Source organism: Pseudorasbora parva, chromosome 10, assembly GCF_024679245.1.
Source record: "Pseudorasbora parva isolate DD20220531a chromosome 10, ASM2467924v1, whole genome shotgun sequence".
NCBI lineage: Eukaryota > Metazoa > Chordata > Actinopteri > Cypriniformes > Gobionidae > Pseudorasbora > Pseudorasbora parva.
The window spans coordinates 42,458,962-42,471,956 of NC_090181.1; the positions used below are offsets into that span (position 1 = coordinate 42,458,962).

Sequence of the window (12,995 nt, forward strand, 5' to 3'; positions counted from 1 at the left end):
TCGAGGCTTTTCCTTGACCTGATTAAAATTACGTCCCGGGACCGGGGGGTTAGGCAAACGCACAGGGGGCGCCTGGCGTGGGACCGTCTTCCTGGGAAGATACAATATGAAGGCCTCGTGCTCCTTCTTGTCGTCGCATCGTTGTTGCATCATAGCAACTGCGGGGCCAAAGAGAGCCCGGCCGGGCTCTACCGGGGCGCCTGCGATACGTTTCTTTTCACTATCCGGGAGACCAGACAGGTTGAGCCAGAGCGAGCGCTCTCCTACCACGGAAAGCGCCATAGAGCGCCCGCAGGTTTGGACGACCTGACGAGCATTACGGAGAACGAGGTCGTTAACCGTGATGATCTCCTTCCACAGTGCAGGAGAGGGAGAAGATCCCTTATCTAACTGCTGGCCCAGATCGTCCAGGATCTCCGCTTGGTAAGCGGAAAGGAGGGAGGAGACATTCAGAGTCCTAACAGCCAAGGCCGAGGATTTATAAACGGCCTGGTGCACCGAGGCAGAAAAACGGTCCATCCTGTTAGGAAGGACCGGCTTCGGGGGGGCGGGCAGCCCTCCCTGGACTGGGTTGAGGTGTCTGGCAATGGAGGGCTCAATGGCAGGCGGTTCGCCCATGCCGCGAGCCGCCATATCTTTAACCTCCAGCCCCGCGAGACCGTGTTTAAGATCGAGCGGGTCGTTCCAGTAGTGCCTCATGTGCTTAGCGCACGCTGGAAGAACGGGAAAGAGTTCTTTCCTCGGGCCGGGGGGGGCTCCCAACACTTTACCGTCATAAATATCCCTCTCCTGGTCGGTGGCGCTCTGTGGAGCCGGCCATTTAATGTTGAGACGAGCGGCCGCTCGTTCACACACATCCAGGAGGATGGATTCAGGCAAGGCCGCGGGGGCGCTAGCCTGGGGAATAACAGAGGGCGGGATGGCCTCCTCGTCCTCCGAAATTCCAAGAAGGCCCGCGTCGTCGTAATCACCGGACCCGGCAAGATCGTCGGCGAGCGGGAGGTTACCCGTGAAGATGTCCTCTTCGGGGAACTCAGGATTGGGCTGGTCAGCCAAAACAAGAGCCGTCGCGCCCCGGGAGGTCCCCGGTAGCGCGCTATCGTCACCGTGTTCCATATCCGAGTACGACAAGTCGAGCTCGCCACACTGAGTAGCGGCAACTTTAAGGCGGTGTCGCAGGAGTTTCTTAGGCAGTACCAGGCAGTAACTGCAGTTCTCCGGGTTCTCTATTGCCTCCTCTGCGTGCTTGAGGCCCAAGCAGACCACACAGAAAGGGTGAAAATCCTTAGCGGCGATAAGAGACCCACACGCGGCCGGGCAGGCCCGTAATAGGCTAGACACAGAAGGAGAAGACTGAGAGAGCGACATACCCGCGAAAAACTCAGAAAGGTCCGTGGCGGCAGCCGTGGAACAGGAAGACGGACGAGAGCGCGAGCGGCTCCGAATGCAGACACAGAATGTGGCAGAATAGAACTGTCACGCCCGGTGGAGGCTGATCTGGCGATATTTCCTCCTGCAGACAATAAGTGAGCAGCGCAAATCTAACCGAACTGTGTCAGTGCAGAGATCGCGAGAAGCGAATGTCAACTGATGTACAGTAGCGTATGCAGCCCATATATGCCCGCTGGTAAGGGGTGGGGCCTTACTGGGCATTGGCTGCGCACTCCTGCCTGTCTTGTCAGACTTGGTGCAATTGGATGCTTCTGCAGAGGTCAGGTACGGATGCCCTTCCCATAGGTGGATCTCGAAACGAGATGATGAAAGAGAACAATATTTAACTAGGCAGCCGAGCTTCCACGTCAGGGGAAATAGCTGTAGACACAATCCAAGAACAGGCAGAAGTCAGCAACAGGTAGACAGTCCAGTGAGGCAGTAATGCAAGAGGGCAAGCCAGGGGAGTGTTCGAGGGACAGGTAGGTTCAGGGCCAACAAAATGACACAGCAAGGTGCAGGGCAGGGAAAAGGCCAAGAACTGGCACAGACTTAATAACAAAAAGCCAATCCCCAAAATGGAGATGGCAACACCAAGCTGCAGGGCTGGACCAGACTAGGGAAAAACAAAACAGCATCAAAACTTGACAGGCCAGAAAATAGATTTGACATCTAAGAGGCTGGAGCATGACAGAAAAGCAGTCAAAACACTCTGGCAGAGAAGGCAGATAAGAGTGGAAGCTAAATAGTGTGAGAAATTAAACGAAAGGAGAAACAGGTGAGAAGTGTGCAAGAGCCCTGATTATAATGCAGCACAGCTGCCTCCAAAATCAAGAGCGGGAAACTCAAATGAGGGACAGGTGAGAGAGTGGTGTGCAGTAGTGCTGATTAAGAATACAGCACAGCTGTGGTGCAATGGAAAAATACAGGGAAACAACTGAGAGAGCAGGAAAAGCAATGATCAAACCCGAGTCCTGACACCTATAATAACGGCCAATGGTAATATCTATACAAACTATTTTTATTTAAGTGAAAAATATTATTTAGTATCCCTTGCGAAAAAGAAGTTCTTCAAATCTCAAAAGTATATATTCAAACAGCTTTATTTGCAGATATTATAATATAAATAAAATAAAAGGCCACTTAAGTGTTATTACATTTTAAATCTGTTTTAATAATCTTTGTCGTGCTTTAAAAAACTGCACTTATTTTGATGTGTTGACTAATAAAGCACAAGTAAAGTACTTGATTAGATTTGAACTTTAGTGTGTTAATTGATATTACATTTAAATGATATATATATATAATTTTTTTTTTTTTTTTTTATCATTACAGGTGTTTAATTACATATATATATTTTTAAATACATTACAAGTTTCATATTTTAGTTTACCATACATGCTTGGCAATACATTTCTTGGCATACTTCAATGACAATTGAAGTAATTATGATATGACATGTAAAGATGTACTTAAGTCCTACTTAAGTCAAAAAAGCACTCTTAAAGGAACACTCCAGTGTTTTTAGAAATAGGGCTTATTCAACTTCTTTCCTTCAGTTAGATACGTGGGCAAATGCATTTTGTCTCAGTGCATGCATTGTTTTAGTTTGGCAGGGTCGTCGCTAGCTTAGCTTAACAAGCACTGAGACAAAAATGCATTTGCCCACATATCTATCTGTAGGAAAGAAGTTGAATAAGCCCTATTTCTAAAAATGGTGGTGTTCCTTTTAAGTTATAATAGTTATATTTAATGTAAATTAAATCTGTAATACATTTTCTTTTCATTTTAAATAACACTCAATTAAGTGTGTGTGAAAACATTACATTCAGAGTTCACACTTAAGTATATCATTTTAAAGTATATTATTTTGCCTAATAAGTACCTAAAAGTATGCTGAAGTGTTGTTGTTTTTCTCAAAGGTTTATACCAACAAATCTGTTTTTATGGGTTAAATAGCTCTTACACTTTAATTTAATACAAATTACAATTGCTGCTTACCACTTTTTACAATGTAAGTTCTTGCTTTTCTCATAATCAAGCCTGAATTAGATTTTAGTGGAGTTTGAGTGTTTCTCAAATTAATATCCTCACATAATATTCCATGATCGATACGGTGCACAAGCAGTATGAACTGCTTTTATGGTACTTTTTGGAGCTTGACAACCCCTGGTGAGAATATACTGTCATTGTATGGAAAAAGCTCTTAAAACTTTTTGGAACGACTTGAGGGTGAGTTAGAAGATTTTTAATTTGTGGTTGAACTATTCCTTTAACCCGCTTCTGTCTCTCTATGCAGTATTGCGGATCGGCTTGCACTAAGACGGAAGTTGAACTGTAACTCTTTCCGCTGGTATCTTGAGAATGTGTACCCTGAACTCAAGTGAGTCACCGTCACTGGACCGTGTCTGGGCTCTGATGGGCACTTTTTGTATTTGGAGTGAAATGCCATTTAACACTCTCAGGTCTCTGTTCTGAATGCATTCTGTTGATATTGCTTATGTTTGTCAGAATCCCAGAGCAGGAAGTGGTGTACAGTCTCCTGAAACAGGATGGATTGTGTCTGGAGAGTCACGGCGCAGACAGTCTGGGTTTAGCCGAGTGTAAGACCACACCGAGCATACCTGCCTCACAGGTGAAGCTTAAGCACTGTAAAATCTGACTGAATGTAGCATTTACTAACTTAAAATTGTTTTCAGTAATTCATGATTTTGGGCTTTTCCCTTAACAATTTTAGGTGTTTTTCCAGTGAGCAAGAACATAAAGTGACAAAACTAGGCTAAGCTTAGGCACTGATTTCCTGTTTTTATTCTGGTTCCACCATCTTAAATGTTTTAGGGTTTTTAAAAAAAATTGTTTTTCGGTTTCAGGGCCCTATCATATACCCAGTGCCGTGTTTTTTTTTGCTAGTTTCAGCGTGACGCAGTTATCATTTTTATGTCCGGCGCCATGTTGTTTAAATAGTAAAGGCACTCACACCCATCTTTCCGCTCCATGCTTCGCTCCAAATCAACTCCACAGCAAATACACAATTAAAAATACGAATAAATACTGTAGGTAAATTATTCAGATTCACTCACAGATTCTGCTTTGGTATATACACTCACTGTCCACTTTATTAGGTACACCTTGTTGGTACTGGGTTGGACCCTCTTTTGCCTTCAGAAGTGCCTTAGTTCTTTGTGGCATAGTTTCAACAAGGTGCTGGAAACATTCCTGCTGGAGATTGTGGTCCATTTTGATGTGATAATATCACACAGTTCCTCCACTTCCCAAAGGGGCTCTATTGGATTGAGATCTGGTGACTGTGGAGTTGAGTTTAGTGAACTTATTGTCATGTGTAAGAAACCAGTGTGAGATATGAGCTCTGAGACATGGAGCATTATCCTGCTGGATGTAGCCATCAGAAGATGGTGTATCATTACAACACCAGCACCAGCTTGAACTGGTAATACAATGCAGGATGGATTCATGCTTTCGTGTTGTTAACCGTCTGAATGTTGCAGCTGAAATTGAGACTCATCAGACAAGGCAATGTTTTTCCAATCTTCTATTGTCCCACAGGACTGTCGTTCACTGGATATTTTTTGGGGCATTCTCTGTATACCCTAGAGATGGTTGTGAAAATCCCAGTAGATCAGCATTTTCTGAAATACTCAGTCTGGCACCAACAACCATGTCACGTTCAGTCGCTTAAATCACCTTTCTTCCTCATTCTGATGCTTGTTTGAACGTCATCAGATTGTATTGACCATGGGTGCGTCTCAATCAGCTCCCTAGTTCAGTAGTCATGGCACTGATCAAGGAGTGCACTGAAATGTTTGCTCCCTAAAAAGTCCCACAATGCACAGTGAAAACCGGGGCGCTTCAATGCTCACTATGCTCCCTTAAGGAAGTTCTGAAGCGTGAAACTTAAATCACATGAGCCAACTCACCACACATAACAACACACGATATAACAGACCATTATTTTAATTTTCTTCAACATAAACATACATCGCTGACAGGTAATGAACACAATCTAGTTAAGATGAATAATTTATTTACGGCTGAAATGTTGCACGTACACTCACCTTAAGGATTATTATTAGGAACACCTGTTCAATTTCTCATTAATGCAATTATCTAATCAACCAATCACATGGCAGTTGCTTCAATGCCTTTAGGGGTGTGGTCCTGGTCAAGACAATCTCCTGAACATCAATCTGAATGTCAGAATAGGAAAGAAAGGTGATTTAAGCAATTTTGAGCGTGGCATGGTTGTTGGTGCCAGACGGGCCGGTCTGAGTATTTCACAATCTGCTCAGTTACTGGGATTTTCACGAACAACGAATAATGGTGTGAAAAAGGGAAAAACATCCAGTATGGCGAAAATGTCTTGCTGATGCTAGAGGTCAGAGGAGAATGGGCCGAGATTTAAGCTGATAGAAGAGCAACTTTGACTGAAATAACCACTCGTTACAACCGAGGTATGCAGCAAAGCATTTATGAAGCCACAACACGCACAACCTTGAGGCGGATGGGCTACAACAGCAGAAGACCCCACCGGGTACCACTCATCTAAAAAAAATTTCACAAATAGGAAAAAGAGGCTACAATTTGCACAAGCTCACTAAATTTGGACTGTTGAAGACTGAAAAAAAATGTTGCCTGGTCTGATGAGTCTCGATTTCTTTTGAGACATTAAGATGGTAGAGTCAGAATGAGAACAGAATGAGAACATGGATCCATCATGCCTTGTTACCACTGTGCAGGCTGTTGGTGGTGGTGTAATGGTGTGGGGATGTTTTCTTGGCACACCTTAGGCCCCTTAGTGCCAATTGGGCATCATTTAAATGCCACGGCCTTCCTGAGCATTGTTTCTGACCATGTCCATCCCTTTATGACCACCATGTACCCATCCTCTGGTGGCTACTTCCAGCAGGATAATGCACCATGTCACAAAGCTTAAATCATTTCAAACTGGTTTCTTGAACATGACAATGAGTTGACTGTCCTAAAATGGCCGCCACAGTCACCAGATCTCAACCCAATAGAGCATCTTTGGGATGTGGTGGAACGGGAGCTTCGTGCCCTGGATGTGCATCCCACAAATCTCCATCAACTGCAAGATGCTATCCTATCAATATGGGCCAACATTTCTAAAGAATGCTTTCAGCACCTTGTTTAACCAATGCCACGTAGAATTAAGGCAGTACTGAAGGCGAAGGGCGGTCAAACACAGTATTAGTGTGGTGTTCCTAATAATCCTTTAGGTGATTGTATATGTAACAAGCAAAGTATTTATCATAATGTACTTAAAATAAAAGTAATGTCAGTAAGATATCAGCTCTGCTGTTTTTCATAAATCCCAGTAATGATGTTGTTCAATGTGGATTTTGTCAAATTTTTGGAAATAGAATCATCTGTGTCCCAATGTGTATTAGGCCAGCTTCCTTTACTGTCCTTACCAGTGCCCAAATTCATGAACACGATTTACTGATTCATGAGCTTGAGCATTAAGGAGCTGATTGAGATGCTGCCCATGTTGCTGCCACTTGATTGGCTGATTAGATATTTGCGTTAACGAGCAGTTGAACAGATTGACCCAACCCAATCTCTCAGAAATTCGTACGTATTTTTGACGAGGTGGCTAATTCGTATGATTTCGTACAGATTGCTTAACCTCAAACGCCGCCCTTAAAAGGATTGTTCACCCAAAAATGAAAATGTGATGTTTATCTGCTGATCCCCAGTGCATCCATCATGTATGTGTGTTTGCTTCTTCAGTAGAACAGAAATGAAGATTTTTAACTTCAACCGTTGCAGTCTGCCAGTCATAAAGCATGTGAATGGGTAACAATTCTATGAGAGTGGAAAAAAAACATGCTTAGACAACATGCACAAATGCAGTATTTCAGTGCAGTGTTTCACAGTATTTTTTTTTACCTCATTATTCAGACAAATCTCATCTAGTGTTCCCATCCGTCATTACTTCCGATCATATATATATATATATATATATATATATATATATATATATATATTAGGGATGCGCGGTATACTGGTACTGGAAAAATACCGGTATATATATGTGTATATATATATATATATATATATATATATATATATGGATCGGCTGAATGAGATCTATGATCGCACCAGTTTGACCTTACAGGCGGAAGTAATGACGGAGGGGAACACTAGATGAGATTCGTCTGATATGTGGTAAACATTTTTACATAAATACTGTTAGGTTTCTCACAGAAACCGATCAGTTCATGTCTGAAGACATCAATGTGTCGTCAGGAGCAGCAGGGTTTTTGTGCATGATGTCTAAGCATGTTTTTTTTGCTCTCATAGAATTGTTACCCATTCACATCATTATGACTGGCAGACTGCAACGGTTGGAGTTAAAAATCTTAATTTCTGTTTTACTGAAGAAACAAAGAGACCTACATGATGGATGCACAGGGGGTAAGCAGATAAACATCACATTTTCATTTTTGGGTGAACTATCCCTTTAAACTTACCCATCACTGCAGTATAGACAAATCGTATAAATTCATATGAGTGAGGTCGTACAAATGCGTACAAAGTTGTAATGCTACACCTCCATTACTCACCCAATTATTTGTATGTCTCTTATTTTAGAAGTGGACCCTGATTGAACCACAGATCCGTCAGCATGACCAGTGTTTGACCATCACAGCCTTCACTACAGGGTCAAAGGTCAGACTGGAGCCCTGCAACCCCAAAGAGTCCAGACAGGTGGGTGTAACTGACAGATGGGCAGTTCGAGTTTTGAAGACCCACTGAGATCGAATTACACGCGTGTCTCAGAAGTCTATTAGCTCTATTCGGACAGCTCTAGTGTTCTCTTTGGAAGTAAATTTAAGGGATTTTCTGTTGCCATTCCAGTTCAGAGTTATTCATTTTTGTTCTAATATCCTCTCTCATCCTTTCCGTCATAATAGCTGCATTTTTTCTTTTGCTCTTTGTATATAAATCTTCTGCCTTCCATCTAAAACACAACAGGCTTACAGCCACAAACACACAACTTCCCATAAGCCCACTGCATATGGTTCCACTTACAAGCTTAGCTAGTTTAGCTTTTATCTTTTTCTTTTCCATCTCTCATCAGACTGACCTCTACCTCTGTCCACTCATTCATGCTCGGCTCATTTATGATCTCTCCCTAAAGTCAGAACATCCCTCACAAACAGATCAAATTCCCCACAGAGAAGATCTGCTTTACTCTTTGCGTCCCTCCATATGATGAGGCCATTTAATACATTTTGTCAGTAATTATTGTGCATTACTAGCCTGGATGCCAGCCGAACTCAGCCTCGGCCACAACATTTTTAGGTCGGGCGGTTCAGTCTGGCCTCAATCTATAGAGGAGTGATTATCCCCGAACAGAAACTGTTCGGACCAATGAAATCATCAGGGCGGGCTTTAGACGATGACGGACAGATGATCAACAGTAACGTAATCATGCACATCATCAAAGGAGCTTAGATTATATTTGTATGAATTCTAAACGGAGAGCATGTTTGTATCTGCATTCACCTTCACAATTTCTCTCAGAAATGATGATCATGTTGGGTAAGTACTCTGTGTATCATTAAAAATTTGTATTTTTTTACAACACCGGCAAAGATCGTTTATTCCAGCACGCGTGCAGACAGGGTTGCCAAGTTTTTACAACAAAACCCGCCAACTACTAGCCCTAAAGAATAGCTTCTCGGGGGGTTCTCCGGGGGGAAAAAAAGGAGTTTGGGGGTTAAATGTGTGTTATTTTGGCAAGGTCGCCTGCTAAAATTCGCACTCACAGGTCTATATATCACATAATAGTCGCTTCAACCCGCGGACATAGAAAACAACCCGCTGAAAAAAATGCAGACTTGGCAACACAGTGCAGTTGAGCTCTGTTGACGTTTGACAAATAACGTTATGCGTCGCTTCGTTGCTCTGATTGGTTGTAGGTCTGTCCAATTGAGGTCTTTCCTGGTTCGGTTGAAACACACCTCATAATCACACTCAGACTCTACTCTATATTCTGACTAGAATTGAGTATGACCACGTCAGGCTAGTGCATTACATGTCTTTGAAACACATTAATGTCATGGGCGAGTCTGTTATTTCAGCTGTTCAGTAATCTTTGGGAGTCAGTAAGCTCTGTTCAAACCTTTCTGATCTTCTTACTTTGTCCCTGAATATAGACAAGATACATTGTGTAGGTCACTGCAAAAAGAAGTTTAAAGTTAGAAGTTAAAAAAAAAAAATTAAAGAGGTCCTATTATGGTTATGTTTTGATGTTGTTGTTTTTTTTAGTGTGTAATGTTGCTGTTGGAGCATGAAAAAGGTCTGCAAAGCACAAAGTAAACAGAGTTCTTCTCTATATCAGTGTCAATGCTTCTGAACTCCCTCAAGTGCCTCCATTGTAGTTTTGAGTTTTCTTCTGGGAACAACACGTCACAATATTCCTCCTTTAAATAATTAATATGCAGAATAAAGGGGTGGGGCCTGGTTGAGTTAATTAGTAGAATGTTAAAGCTGGTGCTTATGGGAAGGAATGGGACATTTCCCAAACAGTTAGCCAATCACAACACACTGTTCCAGGCGACCAATCAGAGCATTTAGCACTTTTTTGGAAGAAGAGGCTTTGTAGAGACAGGAACTAAACAGAGGAAGGTTTCCTGTACAATGATGTAACTCACTGCTTAACCACTGCAGTACAATGCATTGTTGAAGAAACTAGTCAAGACTAGTCAAGATGGCTTCCTGAAACCGGTCATAACTTCTTTGTTTGGACCATTTTAGTTCAACAATATAGGACTGTTGTTAATGATATCATATGCAGGTGATGGAGTAAACACTTCTTCTAATTAATCGATTTGAGATTACAATGAATGTATTTAACATTATAGTTAATTGATATGAACAACATAGTGCCGTATTTTAATTACGTTAACATGCAGTGTTTGGTGAACACATCACGGATGGTTAATTAGTATGGTTAACAAAAACATGATACATAGAACAACAACTCAAAAATGCTGAGATCTGACGAAGAACAACTGAAAATGAGAGCTATATATACACAGAAAAAAAAATGAAAACTGGAAACACTGCAAATTAAACAAGAACACAACTCAAAGAAACATGTCCAGCAGAGGAGGACAGATGGCTTAGGATGAGGGCATGGCTGGCAGAGGGAACAACACAGGACGTGGAACGAGTCAGGGAGTGAGCCCAAAAAATGCCAACAGGCTGAAGGCTCACATGGAGTCAATGAAGGAAGGCTTGGTGGAGAGGCCAGGCAGAACCCGGGGGAAGACTGACCATGGCGAAACCAGAGGGATGCGATTGAACACAATTATGTTTTGACGTATTCAAATAACAGTCAGTTATGTAATGCTTTCAAGGTCCTGCTCTTCGCGTGTTTTCGAAGCTTTGATTATGTTTACAGTGTGCAATATAACATGAGTTCATGTTTCGCGTGTAAAAAAAACAGTACTTTTCACACAATTTCCTTATCTGTACAGCGCTATTTCCTCTGTCCTAAAAACGGCCTGATGATTTCCTTGTTCTATGAAGTCTCTCCTTCAGAAACACGTAACGAGTTCTGATTGGGCCAGCGCTTCCCGTGTTGTGATTGAACAGCAGCTTAGCGCACTTTGCCCGGAAAGGTCCCGCCTCTTACCATAACGGGGAGATGCAAGCGCTGAATGCGCGCTCTTCTCCACGTGGGAGAGCAACGAGACCCCGCCCCCTATTTTGCGTGTTCTTGTGGGCGGAGGGTTCGTCAACAAACGGTTCTAGTGACGTCATTACAGCAGGAAGTGCAGCGGTGCAGTCCAAACCGGCCGTTCGCTGTAGGCTTTGAAAGGGAACTTCTGTTAAATAAAATATCTCGCTTGGCATTGAACTTTGAGCTTTATAATTTTACAGGTATTATTTATGCTCTAACAGCAACATTACACACTAACTAAAGTTTGAAAGATGGAATCACGAAGAACGGGACCTTTAATGCTCAATTAATGCATTACAATTGAACTAAACTCATTCGATTTTAGTTGACTAAAACTAAACTAAAACTAAAACCAATTCAGGTGACTAAAATATGACTTAAAGTGGTGGTTCCGTGTTTTTTTTCTAGGCTTGTTTGTGGTTATGGGGCGCAGTATAACATGTTGTAATAAGTTCGTGAATGTGAGGAAGGAAGAGGACACGGGGGTCGGCTGGACGGTTGATGCTTGCTTTATTTAGTAACTCAATACTCAAAACACACTCAATAGTGTGGTTTCTCTCAAACTCATAACACAACGATTACTTCCGGGTCGGCACTTCCGGTTTCTCAGTCTCTGGGTCTCTGGCATCAACCGTCCGACTCTCTCTCCCCCTGGTCTCCGGTTCCACTGGCGTTTTATCCCCTCTCCACGCCCATTACTGGAACAAGATACAGGTGTTATTAATCTGCGTCCAACCCACTCACTTACCGCTCGTCCCGCGGCTCTCTCTCCCGCTGCAGACCTCGCTAAACCACTCCCCCCTTGCCACACATGTCTTAATACTTCTTTTTTTTTTTTTTTTGCGTATTTTTCTTAAATTTGATCCCATCCCTCCGATAAACGCAATAGTCTTATGCTGCGTTCACACCGCACGCGAATGACGCGATTCGCGCGAGTGATTTACATGTTAAGTCAATGCAGAGACGCGAATAGGCATTCTGCGGCGCGATTCGCGCGAATGAGGCGGCGCGAATGGCGCGATTCGCGCGAATGAAGCGGCAATGATCGCGCGAATTGAGCGTTTTGAACGCGTGATTCGCGCGAACCGTGCGAAACACGCGAATCGCTCAAGTTGAAAAATCTGAACTTTGGCGGATATTCGCGCCGCGTTAACCAATGAGGAGCCTGCTTACTGCTGTCACGTGGTGAAGTGACGGATGGGAAACCCATAGGGGAAGCCCGAGTCCAGAGTAATTTAAAAATACTACTGTATTGTGTCACAAAATGTACTTTTAATAGTTTTTCAGGCGAGAATGTAGTTGTTTAAAGCTCAAATATGTGATTTATTTATTAAGAGAGCTCCTATTTGAAAATTTGATCTGGTGTTTTCGGAGGTGTGAGATCTAGGCGATCACCGGAGCTCAGCGCTCATCAACCCCGGTGAGAGCAGCCTTAACTCGGATAGTCTTTCTGCCAACTGCCGCTGCCTGGCAGAACCCCCTCCCATGACGCGAATTCGCGTCTGTTGTGTAGTGAATGTCACACGCGAATGAGCACTTTTTGTATAAAAAAAACACAGATTTGAGCATTAAACAACAATATTATCGCCTGAAAACGCCTTCAAACTACGTTTTGTCACACATTAACAGTAGTATTTTTTACAGAAAAGAAGTCAAGTGACCCAGTCAAAATGACTAGCAGAAACCCCTCCCATGACGCGAATTCGCGTTTGTTGTGTAGTGAATGTCACACGCGAATGAAGCGAATTTGACGCGCGAATGAAGCGAATGGATTCAAAATGTTCTCGCGTCCAACTTCGCGCGAATAGCGCGATTTATTCGCGTCATT

At 42.9% G+C, this 12,995-nt stretch overlaps 1 protein-coding gene across 3 annotated transcripts in view; it reads left to right on the forward strand.

Annotated features, from left to right (window-relative positions):
* galnt16 (UDP-N-acetyl-alpha-D-galactosamine:polypeptide N-acetylgalactosaminyltransferase 16) overlaps nt 1-12,995 on the forward strand; it is an 82,309-nt gene that overhangs the window by 63,141 nt on the left and 6,173 nt on the right. For 2 of the 3 annotated variants that reach the window (XM_067456206.1, XM_067456207.1), the window contains 3 exons: nt 3,731-3,814; nt 3,943-4,066; nt 8,065-8,181. In XM_067456206.1, coding sequence (XP_067312307.1) covers nt 3,731-3,814; nt 3,943-4,066; nt 8,065-8,181 — 325 coding nt within the window. Of the gene's footprint in view, nt 1-3,730; nt 3,815-3,942; nt 4,067-7,773; nt 7,888-8,064; nt 8,182-12,995 lie in introns of all 3 variants that reach the window. The other variant, XR_010908102.1, reaches the window with a different exon arrangement.